At 36.5% G+C, this 13,752-nt stretch overlaps 1 protein-coding gene across 3 annotated transcripts in view; it reads right to left on the bottom strand.

Moving 5' to 3' along the window:
- Nucleotides 1-350: 350 nt before the first annotated feature.
- The window catches only part of PRDM5 (PR/SET domain 5), an 89,313-nt gene continuing 75,911 nt past the window's right edge, over nt 351-13,752 (bottom strand). For all 3 annotated transcript variants that reach the window (XM_075037147.1, XM_075037156.1, XM_075037166.1), the window contains 2 exons: nt 6,313-6,417; nt 351-888 (listed from right to left, as the gene is read on the bottom strand). In XM_075037147.1, the coding sequence (XP_074893248.1) occupies nt 724-888; nt 6,313-6,417 (270 nt within the window). In that variant the 3' untranslated portion in view covers nt 351-723. The remainder of the gene's footprint in view (nt 889-6,312; nt 6,418-13,752) is intronic.

The raw sequence follows: 13,752 nt of genomic DNA, 5'->3' as shown, positions 1-13,752 counted from the left end.
GTTTTCACTTCAGTCTTGTTTCATGTAACCAGAAGAAATACATCCTTCTCAATGCTCATACAGAAATACTTAACGTGACAGATTTCCAGTTTCTGTACCCATACATTTTGGCATCTCAAGAACCAATACAAGTTAATGAGTTTCATCTAGTAATGACAAAGCTCTAAATAAAATGAGACAAAATCATGCTATAACAAAATGCAGAATTAGGATCTGAATAAAATATGCCTGGATGCAATCAGCAGTCAATTAGAATGACAAATTCTGCATGGTTTCAAAGTAAAGAATTTTAATGGCATCTTAAAGATTAGATACAGAAAGAGTTGCAGACAGCCAAGGGTTCAGTTCCAAATGTCCAGGATTTCCAGGTAACGCCACCAATATCTAAGTTTCTAAGGCTGTAATTGAGATAGTGAAGTTTACTTAAAGCTTTTTTTTTTTGCTTTGCCTTTTTTTTTTTTTAAATGAGGATAAAATTTTCCCCAAGTTCTTTTATCTTCAACTTTTTATTTTCCAGCTATGTTTTACTTCAGGTGAATGTCTTTCTTTGGGTTTTATCCTACTAGTATATTTTTTTTAAAAAAGTGGGAAAAATAACATGTGAACATCTTACAGTTGTTTCTCCTGACTCTGCTTACTAGTCAGGTGGGATGTCCGGACTTTGTACACGTACAAATGGAGCACTTTGGAACATGAGATCCGTTCTTCTCACACACGCAGTAATTAGCTGTCAGTTTCACCGTGGACATTTTCCATGTGCACTTTGAGGTAGTCATTTCTTGTAAACTTCTTGTGGCAAAGCTGGCATTCTGCCATCGGTCGATTGGGATTGTGAGTCAGCTTGTGGCGGATTAGCATTTTCTTCAGGCTGAAGGACAGATCACAAACCTAAGGCAGTGACAACAAGAAAAAGACAAAAGAAGTCTTAAAACTTCAAGCATGTATAAAGCTCCTTATGTTACATCACTAAGGCCGCAGCCACACGTACCTGCAATACTTAATAAATGAGCTGGTCTTTGGAAGAATAACTCCTTCACAGAGCACCTTAAAGATCATTACTCTGTCTGGTATCTTTTGATGTTGTACATTAACAGTGGTACCACAGGCAAAGGGGTGGGGGTGGGTTAGGGGGAAGAAAAAAGAAAAAAAGGGAAAAAAGACACCAGTCTTCAAAATATCAACACAATGAGGTGTTCCAGTTACACTGTGGTTTCTTTTTAAAACCTATTATTCTACCTGGGATGCAGCAAAAATTATGACAACACATCACAAGCACCTGTTAATTCGATCTCAAATGAAGTATTTCCATCCTGACCTCCAGAATGACACCTGTGGATTCCTAAAAAACAGTTCAAATTGCTCAGTTACAAGGAAGGAGGAGCGAGAAAAAAGAGGCTCTGAAAACTGCAAGAAAGGTTAATAATTATTATAGAGGAAACCTCATTGTTCCAGTCTTCCTCTGCCTGGCCAAGAAAACAGAAGATTTCTTGCAAACGAAGGCGCAATTCCTTTGCTATATTATCTGGCACACTGCTTCCCTTCCTCCACTGTACTCCAAGAAGTCCAGTTCATTCTGCCATTTGAATAAATGGATAGAGGGATGACGGACTCTGCCATGCTAAAACCATCACTTCTTATAAAAATTCCTGTACTGAAGTCAAAATGAAAAGTTAAGAACAAGTTCAGCCAAGAGAAGTTAGAATGAATAGTTAAGAATCTGCATGCAAGACATCAAGTCAACTGAAATCATGCAGTTATATTGTCACATTCACCTTCCATCCAGGTACATATTGTATGCATGAATATCCCAGGAAAAAAAAAAATAAATTTAGAAAGCATAGTCCTGATTTGACAAATGAAATAGGCAGAAGTCATGTAATTAAATAACAATGAACATCCACAGGCTTGCTATCTTAGAATTCCAGGTTCATTCCAGACAAAAACGTCTTCCATGAAGAGGAAACTCAGGGAACCCAGCACCATCCCTCTTCAGGAAAATAAAGTTTAAATTCATATTGGTATCAAACTAGTAATGAAAATACTGAATGATTACTGGCTCCTTTTGAAACCAAGGCACACAAATAGAGCTGACTATCCAAGTAGACAATCTTGATCTGCAGTATATGTGTTTTATGCCAATTAAGGCAAAACCATACAATGACCATAAAAAGGGCAATTGCCAGAGGCAAGTTTTGTACCCAAAATATTTTTTCCCCAGACAAGAACACTGTATGTGCTGTTGTAATGGAACATTTTTGAATTTATGACATGACGTAATACCAAGGACTTTTATACAGCAACTGTAACTCTCCACCTTTTTTCCCCTCAATGTATAATTACTTCTTTCATATCCAAGCAACAGTCACCCTTTTGTTACGCGATAGTGAATGTCACTTACAGCATCGACTGGTCAGGTCTTAATATTGCTTTTGCCAAATATCATTTTCTATTCCTCTTCCACAGAACATACAAAGTGAACTCATAACATTTATCTAATCATAACCATCATGCTTGCTCACAAGTCTCAACATGTTTAAAGTATCATATACTTGTAAACACAACATGTTTCTTGGAAGCCAGGAAGCCGATCAAGGATATACACACATACAAGATATGTATGTGTTCTGCATATCTTACACATGCCTCTTCATTCTTAAAAGTATACAGCTTATAACACAGTCTTAAAGTACATTTTTTCATTTCTAATGCTCATGTAACTAGTATAATGTGTCCTGCTGCTCCTTCAAGGCTCTAGCATGTTCTACTACCTAACTTCTTCAAAAAGAAGATGGAATGCACAGGATCATTAAAGATATGATACATGTTGTGCTGTGCTTATGCATATAAGTTTTGGGGGTTTTTTTTAAGAGTTTGCTTCATATTTCAATTTTATAAGTAAGGCCAACATTTTATAGACTTAAAACCATGCTTGCTAATGTGCACTTGAACTCTAATCAATCTCTTCAAAATGATCAAAGTTTTGATCGAGTAGGGAAGATGGAGAAGACTGACATTTGAAAGTAAGTGTAGGGTCAACTAAAGGCAGAGTGGAGGGAAATACTGTACTGGAAAGAAACCAGGACAGGCAGTACCTGACCTTTCTGCCCCCAAAGAATAATCTGTTGTCTCTGAGGCAACTGAAGTTCAATTGGCCTTCCCGTAAAAAAAAACCTGATCTCCAGAGGACAGACACCTAATATACTAGGAAAGAACACATTTTTTATTTCTATATTTCAGTTATTTTCACTTTTCTATGTGACAGAATTTTCGCCTTAAAATGGGAATATTCAATTTCCATTACTATCAGTGGGATGTGAGAGCTTTGAGTCATTAAGTTCTGAAAATGCTTTTGTTGACTGATAAGAAACGGAAATAGCCACATAAAGAAACTGTAGCACCTTCATCAAACAGGGTACAAGGATTACTTTTACATGTAGCACAATCCTGTACTGTAATGTCTGTTCCATATGCCTGAGAGAGAGGAGAGTGAGAAAGGAAGAGAAGACATGGCTTTTATTTCTGATTTTGGAAGAAAATTCTTTTTAAAGCAAAAATGCAGTCTAAAAAAATTCATATGTAATAGTTTACATTGGGTGGGGAGAGGTGTGTTGTCAAGTAAAGCCTCTTCTTGAGCCCGTAAAATACACTTTTTTTTTTTTCAATAGCCAAAAGTTTTCTTTCTTCAGTTCTTTGGCACCAAAAGCAATTCCTGTTTGTAAATGCTAAAGGTACTAAGAAACAAAGAAAATTCTGACAGCACATGTTAATATGTTATTTAGAAGAGCGAGCTGAATAGTTTCTACAACTGCTTCTAACACTAGGTAGGAAACAAAACCAAATCCCTCAATCCTCTTAGGACTTTTGTCTTTCAGTGTGGCTTCATGTATGATTACATTTATGAATATGCTAATCATTGAAAACACAGCCTGTTTTTCACCTTTAAAGGATTCTTAGTAGGTCTGGGCATTGGACTTACGGACTTTTCCAATTACTTTAGCAACAGTATGCCTTTACCCCTTAAAAAATGCAAAGGAAACAGGGAAAAAAAAATCTAGAAAATAGTAACAAAAATGATTATGAACATGGGAAGTCGTCATGCAAAGTGTTGGAAACAACTGCAGAGAAGTTGACTAAGAAGGAACATGGCACATGTACAGAAAGCAATAAATGGAATAGCTATTAACCCTTTCTGTCAATGAAAGAACTAAAAGACAGTTATTGAAATTCCATTGCAGTAACCCAAGACACTCACCCCTCCCCAAAATCTCTTTCCGCAGTAAAGAATTTGTGGATGTTGTTGCCATAGATTACCTTCAAAGCTCAAGTCGTTATAAGAAAAATAATGAGAACATCTACAGCTATCTTGAGCAGAATAAAAAAAATGTAGGTGAGAATATTTGAGTGTAAAAAGCAATCTTTAGTATTGGGGAGCCAACAATAAAAGCCTTCCATAGGTACATTGTTCTGTAACTGTCCACTACTGGTCTTCCTGTAACTTCTGCTGAAACATCTGGTAACATGCAACGTGTGAGACAGCTCTGGAGGAATGGCCTTTCTCTGGGTGACATTTACTATGTCCCCAGCATCTGCAAAAGTGGAATCCAGATGAAATAAGGAGTAACTATTGAAAACAAAACTTTCAACACTCTCTAAGTGTGCATTAAGCAGCAGTTCAGTAGGCACCTGGGCAACTGAAGACTGTATGATAGAATAGTAGAGGCAACTGCTGCTTACTTCCAAACTCTTAAAAGTCAGCAATCTCTACAATGCGCAGCTGGCAAAAGACTAGTGCTGAAGAATAATTTTGGTGGAACACGGCAGTAATTTGAACTATTACGAAAATCTCCCGTAAATGAAGGCACATAAAAATTCTCAGAGAAAGACTAGGACTAGACACAGATTACAGCTGTTTCTAGAAATACTATGATTTGGGAAAATACAGTTCTATCTAATTAATGAGGAAAACTAAAAGAATAGTTGAAGCAGGAAAGCTCCTATTTTCAATTAAAAGAAAGAAAAAAGAATAAAGTATAATCACTACCACCGCCCGGTCTAAAAAAGCACACTGTGAATCCAAGACCAGTGAATCTTGGATCCACAGTGTGGGAAAAATCACATTTACACTGCAAGCTAGCCAACAGCTGAGGGACAGTACAGCAATCTGAAAGCTGAAAAAGTTATTGCAAATTATTTGGAATTAGAGAAATCCTCAAGGTACTATCTAGAGCCAGGCTGAGATTATTCCAAAAGAATACAGCAAATCTCCTGACCTGTAGACATCAGCAAAATAACGCAGCTGAAATTTTTCATTAAATTAATAAATTTTATTCTCAATGAAATGTCAACAGGTTATTTATTAAAAGCCAGATCAATTAATAGACCCTTGTGACTTTCATGCCAAGTGGTTATTCTAATTTTGCATCTAATTTTAGAAATTTGTGAACAAAATTACAACTGTTCAGACTGAGCCATCTAGGATATAACTGAAAGCTAGCGGTTCCCTTATGACTAGTTCATTAAGGGCTAGTATCACAAAACAAAGAACTATACTAATTCTATACCCTATTCTGATGCCCTTCTCTAAATACTCAAGCAACAACTTAAATTCTGGAATTTGATAATTCTGAAATACACTCCTTTCTGACAGTTTCTGCACATTCAGCCTCCCTAGCTATCTTCCAAAAGCTGTGAGAAAAGTTGTATACAGGATGGGGTTTGCTGAATGAAAGGTACTTGACAGTGATCTATGAACTGTAATATGACATGCTGCATTTCAGCACTGCAAGCATACATAGCATCCGTGATTTCTTCATTGAACAACAAAAAAACCCCACAACTCCCAAAAACCCCTATGAGTAGATGTTGAAAGTATCAGACCAGATTTCACTGAACAGAAATTGGAAATTTTGAATCCACATTTATGTCATTCAACATCAGAAGCATTTGGATTCCATGTAATGAATTAAATACCTTTTCCTGTATAAGCTAATCTCCAACTATTAACCTGTCATACAATTTATACGGGAACCCAACCAGCATGAATTTGTAACTCGCAATATCCAAATTGCATTAATAATGGTGAAAATAACTCTTAAGGGATCCAAAACCATAAAATAAAAGGGTGTGCAACGCTCTTGGCAACTGAAGAGGGTACATAAAATTCCCTGAATGGTCTTTCGTTAGTTAGGCAATCAAAGACCATATGAAGTGTAACTTTATGCCACAGCCAATAGGTCCAAGGCTGTAGCCTCGCTGCAGTTAAGTCCTGCTGCTGCACTGAAGTCAAGATGACAAAGGGATAGATCAACTCACATCACACTGAAACGGCTTCTCTCCGGTGTGGGTTCTCATGTGCTCATCTAGGCCTCGCTTTTGACTGAAAGCCTTGTTACACTCTGAACATTGGTACGGCTTTTCCTGTATGAAATGACAACAGTGAGTGAAAGTGAGTGAAAGTGAGTCAACACAGAGCCCAAGTCATTAAAGGAGTGGAATTCCATGCTGGATGGTGTAAGTTTTATATTCTCTCTAAGGGATTACAGTCAGTGAAAACAACAGAAAACGACTTTCAAATGATTAAGTGAAAGCTGGGAAAGCTGTGGCCTGACAGTTTCCACTTCAACACCCACTTATGAATTAATTATCTGTTCCAGTCTTTCAAACCCAGCCATTTTGGGAGTCTGTTTTTCATAATGTGAAAGGTATAGAAACATAAAATTCCAATGTACTTTCCTTTATCCTCCACAAAAGCTTAAAGCATAAAGACAAGTAAGATGTCTATAAAAACCTCAGATTTGTTAGCAGGTTTCCAAGCAGGGGAAGAAGTGAGGAGATGAAGAGGGGGTACAAGGAAAGCTTGTCGTAGAGAAAAAAAGCTTATTTTCAAAAGTGGTGACAGAAGGTTAATCACATATTCATTGCAGAATCTCAAAAGAAGTGCAGATGGCAACCAAGCCATCTGTATTTTTATTAGAATTATTGGTTAGCAGCTACTGTAACACACAACATTATAAAAGTTGCAAGCTCACTGACTTCAAATAAATAATTAGAGATATGTATGGAAAGCCACTTATATAAAGATTTTTTTCTTTGAAGTTCTTCTTCAATATAGAAACTTATATAAGGTGTAATTCCCCCTTTATTCCACTAAAGTTACAAAACAATTGTATGGAAAACAACATTTAAATAAATCAATTACATGTAAAAGTTAGTATTATGGCACAGCACATTGCCTCATTAAACTTTCGATGCCCTAGAGACACCTTTATTTCTGAATCAAACAATTATACATCTTTCATTCTACTTTTTTATGTAGTTCCTAATTCTGTATTGCTTAAGTTCTAAAGATGGGTATTTTAGGCAAAAAAGCAAGCATTTTTTACTAAATTAAACTGAAAACAAAGATTGAAAATCAATAAGCAATAAAAAAGCTAAGTCTATGAATTAACAAATAACAGGCAGTAATCTTAACGGTCTCTTGGGAGATAATGTGGCGTCCAAGGATAAGTGAGAAGGAACAACTCAGCTTAGGTGTTGAAGCTACAAAGTGAAGAAATTCTCTAGTTATTAATTCCTATTCTCAGTATGTAGGTGACAATCAGGTCTCCATATATTGCTGAATCCTGCCAGGTACTCAGCATAAACTGTACATATAATACAATGGACTATAAATCAGTGTTGCTCTGGGTACATCCCAAGCTCTCTCTTTAGGGCAGCTCTTTGCAGGTCCAGATATATCAGCAGGGGTGAAGACCGGCTTCTTGATTTTGGAGTACCCTCCCATGAGGTTTCCTAGAAAACGCAGTGTCATAGACAGAAACATCTCAACTTGTAGTGGCAAGAATCCTCTAGCTCACCAAAACCAGGTCGTAAGCTGTGTACCTAGGGAAAAGCATTTCTCCAGCAATTTCAACTTCAGATATGAATAAATCATGAGATAAATAAAGTGTATTTCATTATGATGCAAGACAAATCTTTCTACTGACACAGGCTGAGTACACAGTGCCCAGCTGCATATAATCAAACTGGCCTGAAGGGAAGCCACTAATGAGCTTTTCTGTGCAAGATCCTCCTTACACATGTTTATCATCATTGTGGTTTTTCATCATTATCTTAATTTTTTAATTTCTATGATTCTTCAATATAGAGTAAAACATAACAAATTACCTAAAAAACTTCTGAGCTGATCTTAAAAAAAAAATCATCATCTAGACCAAAAACTTCATGTCATGGGGAATTTTGCTAGACTGACTAAAGACTTCATGGAGCTGGTCTGTAATTTTTAAGGAAATGTATGAATAAGCCATATGAAAAGCAGGTTTCTGCAACACCCCTTTAATTGGTTTTACATTGTGGTTAACATAAACCACATTTTCTGTGAGTTCTCTGAAAACAGCCTTTCTCTGTGTAGGTTGTTCCACAGAAAGTGCAAAGTAAAGTATATGATATGTACTTCTTAAGCACCTATGAAAACATTCATTACTGCAAACCGTACCAGGTGTACTTGCTCCCTTTTTATCATCTTGTCCTTCAGGTATCTGAAGAGTTAACTGTTGATCACGATTATCTTATTAATTTCTGAGTTAAAGGGATGTCAGGATTCCATTTTGGAGAAAGAGCCATTATAAACTCTGGGAAGCTGAAGTCACAAGCCTGGGCTGTAGTATCTTCTCCAAGGTTATGTTTGGTTATTTGTATTATTCTCTACGGCAAAAAAGGCTGTATCTAACCATCCCCTTGGCATTTCTATTCAAATTCACATATGTAGTACATGAAACACATCCAAAGCTGTCTTTGATCTAATCTTAGATTCCTTACATCTGTATATTCCAGTGACTTCAGCAGACACAATTCTGATTCACACCAGCCCCCTCTCCCCTAAGCTAAGCTGCCCTTTGTTCACATCTGCGTCCATTTCAGTAAAATCAGTAGTGCTGTCCAGAACAAAACTTGGCCCTAAGTTTCTCTCCAGAGAAAAAGACTTTTTTTGTCAGTTTCAAAGAAGACATCATTCTCAGAGACTATTTTCTTCAAAACAAAACATTCTGTGCTTTTTCTTTTCTCTCTCCCCCTTCTTCCCCTCATCAAATTTCCATTGCACAATACTTGGAGAAGGCAACTTTTGTAACATGGAAAAGATGACGTTGGCTTGGCATAACCACCACTGCTCTAAACATGAACAGGAAAAAAACAGATAAAACCCACAACAATAAGTGTGGAAAAAAGTTAATGCCACCACAAAAGGACAATAGGGACCAATGATAGGATTAGAAGAAAGTTGGACAAATTTAAACATCAAGCAAAGGGGAAAACCTGCTAACTGTCAACAAAACAGAAGGTCATTGGGAAGATCATGTAAGTCCAACTTCAGAGGAGTTAGCAACTGCTAGTACTATAAATCTACCCTCTGTTCAAAAAGCATCTGCCAGGCCATGACTACGGTGGCAGCAAAGCCAAAGGATTACATGTGTTTTCTTTTATTGATGATATAAATGAGGAAGGGAGCAGGGAGGGTGAGAGAGACAGGATGTAGCTGATACTGCAGTGATTTAATATTACATTTTTAAGTATACCAGGCATAAATAGAAATATGTAGATGAGGATTTATAACTTTCCTGCCTCTAAACAAAGAAAGGTCAAGGAGAGCCCAAATGGGACTTGGTATTCTGGAAGGTGCTTCGCTGTAAGACTGGTATGCTAACTTAGAAGCTCCTGTCTCTGATGATTTTCATTTCACTACGTTAAAACTGAGAGGAATCGAACATTTTAATAATTATGACAAATAAAACAGCACCCGCAATACACACTTCATCTCTCTGTGGATAGCTGAATCATAAATTACTACCTTGGATTCTATGCAAATTGTGCTTTGCATTAGTAAGACATCAGAACACGACAAATTCTCAAGGCCATTTGACGCCACCTTTGACTGATTGATAGAACATGTGTACAGAGTATCCTGCAACCACAGCAGATGGAAATACTTAAATGCAGAATATCTGAACTGCTAACTGCTGCTGTAGTTGACTGTATATCCCTTCAGTAATATAAATACATTATGTATATTAGCTTAGCACTAGTGCATGTGGTTGTTTCTCTAAACCTGGTAAAATTGATTACACAGGTAAAACATGAATTACTTTGGTAGGAGTATCTCCAAATAACTTTTTAAATCTGTATTTAGAACTATTACATGAGCTCAACAGCAACATCAAGAAAAACATAATCTAGACACTACTATATCCAAATAAATCATAGCTCAAGATTCAAATAAATGAGAGTTAAGAACAGTTCAGTAACTCTTTCCAAGGTGGCAGGAGCCAGTTAAAACTGGGCTGAACCCACACTCAGGAGACCTTATTCTTTACTTTTTTGGTTGAATTTACTAGAGTGATTGCAGATTTATACTACTTAGAAAGTGGACTTGTTGAATACAGAAATATTACTCAATAATCCTTTTTAACACTTAAGCTTTAACTGACATACAAAGTATAGTTAAAATCCCAGAGTTATCTAGGATCTAATCTCTCTTATGCTCATTTTTTTTAATATCCTGAATTCAGCAGATTTACTTCTGATTTACTTCAGAATTTCACATATTGCACATTTCTTCTTGTAGATCATGTTCATACATCTAAGCACATATTAGAATTACTAGCATCTCGGGGTAAGACATACTGACCATGTTAAGTTTCACATAGCTATCAACTTGCCGTATCTGCATTTTCTTTACGCTGAAAACTGAACATTCATATCAGATCTTATATTACTTGTAAACATTTAAATGTAATGTTATTTTACATGTAAGCATTTACACTTGTGACATGAGTGTGAAAATTGCCAGACATGAATAATGGTGATGATACCGGACAACAACAACAAAACCAAAAAAAAAAACCAAACCACACAACTTTTTTCTTCTCTGGAGACATACAATTGAGATCTGTATAACAGACAAATCTGGAGACAACATTACTTATTTTGGAAAAATGAACAGTAAGGCCCAGTACATACATGATTCCTGATAAAACCTGAATGAGCCTGAAAAGGTCTCAACCTAAATTCCCTGGGAAACAGTGGGTATGGAACTTTTTGGGGTGAGATTTATTCTCACAACAGGAAAGACAGAGCTAAACAAAAATATCAGCTTGTATTTTTGACAGCAAAATATTTTAAAATACGTAGATCGCCCTTTAGTTAACCTCTTTTTTTCTACTTGTTTTTAATTGCTTTCATTTTAAAACAATGAGTCTTCCTTTGCTCCTAAAGGGAAAGTCTTACAATGCCTACCTGAGATGTACATACACTAACACTATCTGCTTTCAAACCTTATGCAGAGAATTTGAACTCTTAAATATTATTTGCTGCTACATGTATTTGCATTATCATTTGAACACATGGTTAGTAAAAAAATTGTTTTGAAAAACTCAGCAAGAATGGAAAAATGTAGCCAGCCAGAGAACATTAAAATATACTAGTCAGGCTTGTAGCTACCAAGAGCTGACCTCTCAAACAGAATCCTGGAAATCCTATAGCTTTGCCAACCTGACAATGCAGAAAAGACAGTGATGTGACCTGCTTACAAACCAGGAGGACAGTGACAAATACAGATGTCTGGAAGCATTATCTAAAGGGTACCTTAGGCATTGAGGGAATGAGGTGAAGTTTAAGACACCTATATATTTCACATAAGCCCTTTGCTTTGTGTGTTTTAAACCTTTTCCTAATACCAGTAACACTTCGTTTCAGTTATTACTAATTGTTAATGTTGATGTGTCCCTCGAACCACGCTCAGGAGCTCTTCAGCCAGTTGTACATAGCACGTACAAAAAGACGGTGACCAGAACAGGCATCATCCTGTCAAAAAAACCCACCTGAATGTGAAGTGAAGGTTCAGGGCTACAACAGCCTGAAAAGCATGATCTCAGGGGCCTGGAAAAGAGTCCAACCAGAGGCAGCCTAACAGAGGGTTCATGATGCATACCCATAAGCAACCCACAACCTTCCTTGCAGCCTCATTAACAGCAAACTTCTACCAGAAGTTAAGCAGAACAGCAATGAATGAGTAACAGAAGTCCTAGAGGATCGGACGGATCTTTCTTCTTGGTCTAGAAACTCCCCACAGATATTGTCAGACCATGCTGAGGGCCAGGCCAAGCGAGTTGTTCTTTACAAGAAAACCTGTTAGACAGCAGCTGTGGTAATAGACCTTTGAGCCCCAGTAAATTCCAGTGTCAATGCACAGGTTTTTTCTACATTGAAGAAGAGTGATGGGTAGTTTCACTATCAATGAAGTGGTGACATGCAGTGTATTGCTCAATTCTTTTAAAAAGACCAGCTTTCATCTTAATAGAAGGGCTGGGAATTGAGCTGTAGTGCAGTAAGAAAGACAGTAAAGTGCCTACTGAAACAAGAGTGCCTTATGTAGCTGATGTTTAGTTACATTTCAGCCCTAAAAAAAGACTAAGCTGATTAATGTCAGGAAAAAAACATCAGTGATACTTTCTGCTAGGTCATCACCACTAGCAACACATCCCCTGTTGAGAAGAGAGGCTAAGTCACTTAAGATCACAGACGGTGCGAGTTTAATGGAGTCCAGTTTTGTATCTTAAGTGCGAAAAATGTGCAAGAACTAACAAGATGCTCTCTTAGTAACTGGAAGGTTTTTGGAAGTTATAGCAAGTGTCTCACCCACAGACAGAGGCCTACTTAAACTATCAGACTTGCATTAAATTAATAAAGTAATGTTGACACAGAAGGACAAAGGCTGATGAGAATTTACAACTCTACAGAAGTAGTAGGGATTTGAATCTTATAATGAGTAAAACTCAATAAACAATCAGTTTACAAGTACACATTTCCTCTCTTGAGAAGTAAAATTCTTTAAAAAAATATTTCCGGTAACTAGAGCAGGCACAGAAACTTTCTTGTTGAAACAAATGTGAAAGGATTTTGGAAAATTTAAACAAAAAAGTCACTTTTATTAGAAGTGACTGATGTTTTTGTTAGAAAAGTTCTCAATTAATTCAGTTTGGGGTTTGTTTCATTTTTTTTTAAATAATCTGAAATTCTTGCAATAAAATTTGCAATGAAAATAAAAACATGCAACTTCACTGAAATGCCTGCCAGAAGAAAAAAGGTGTGTTTCTTCAAAAGCTCTAGTATATGCAGTTAGTTCAACTCTATTATACCATTAACTTCCCATTTACCACAGTCGTTCTGCCTATTTGCTACCTACAATCTGCAAAGTTTTTGTTTATTTGGTTTTTTTAAACTGCTGAAGTAATTTCTGCCCCTAAGATTTAGTGAAGGAGGGTTTATTTAATCAGCCATGATGAAAATTCAATAGATGTTAATCTGCCCTTGGAAAAAGAACAGTATCAAGATTAAAAAAAATATGTTTTCACTCTACAAGGAAAAGATGATCATCAGTCAACATTACATAGAAAAAAAGAGTGTGAAAATATAGATGCAGTGGGATTCAAACCTTCTATATTCTGTATACAAACATAGATTCGACAGGCAAGGAAATCACAACACTGGCAAAGTCATCATCCTCAGACAGATGTTTGGGAACTCACTCGTGTCTCAACAATAGGGAAATATAGAGAAAATCTAACATTGAACAAAATTCAAAATTCAATCAACACCTCATATTATTTCATTACACACTGTCATGTGCATAGAATGCTATATTTAGTACCCAATGTAATTTTTATTTTTTTTTTTTTTTTTGGCAATAGCATGGTATGC

This window comes from Buteo buteo, chromosome 1, assembly GCF_964188355.1.
Source record: "Buteo buteo chromosome 1, bButBut1.hap1.1, whole genome shotgun sequence".
NCBI classification, from domain to species: domain Eukaryota; kingdom Metazoa; phylum Chordata; class Aves; order Accipitriformes; family Accipitridae; genus Buteo; species Buteo buteo.
This window is presented reverse-complemented; position numbering and strand designations above follow the sequence as displayed.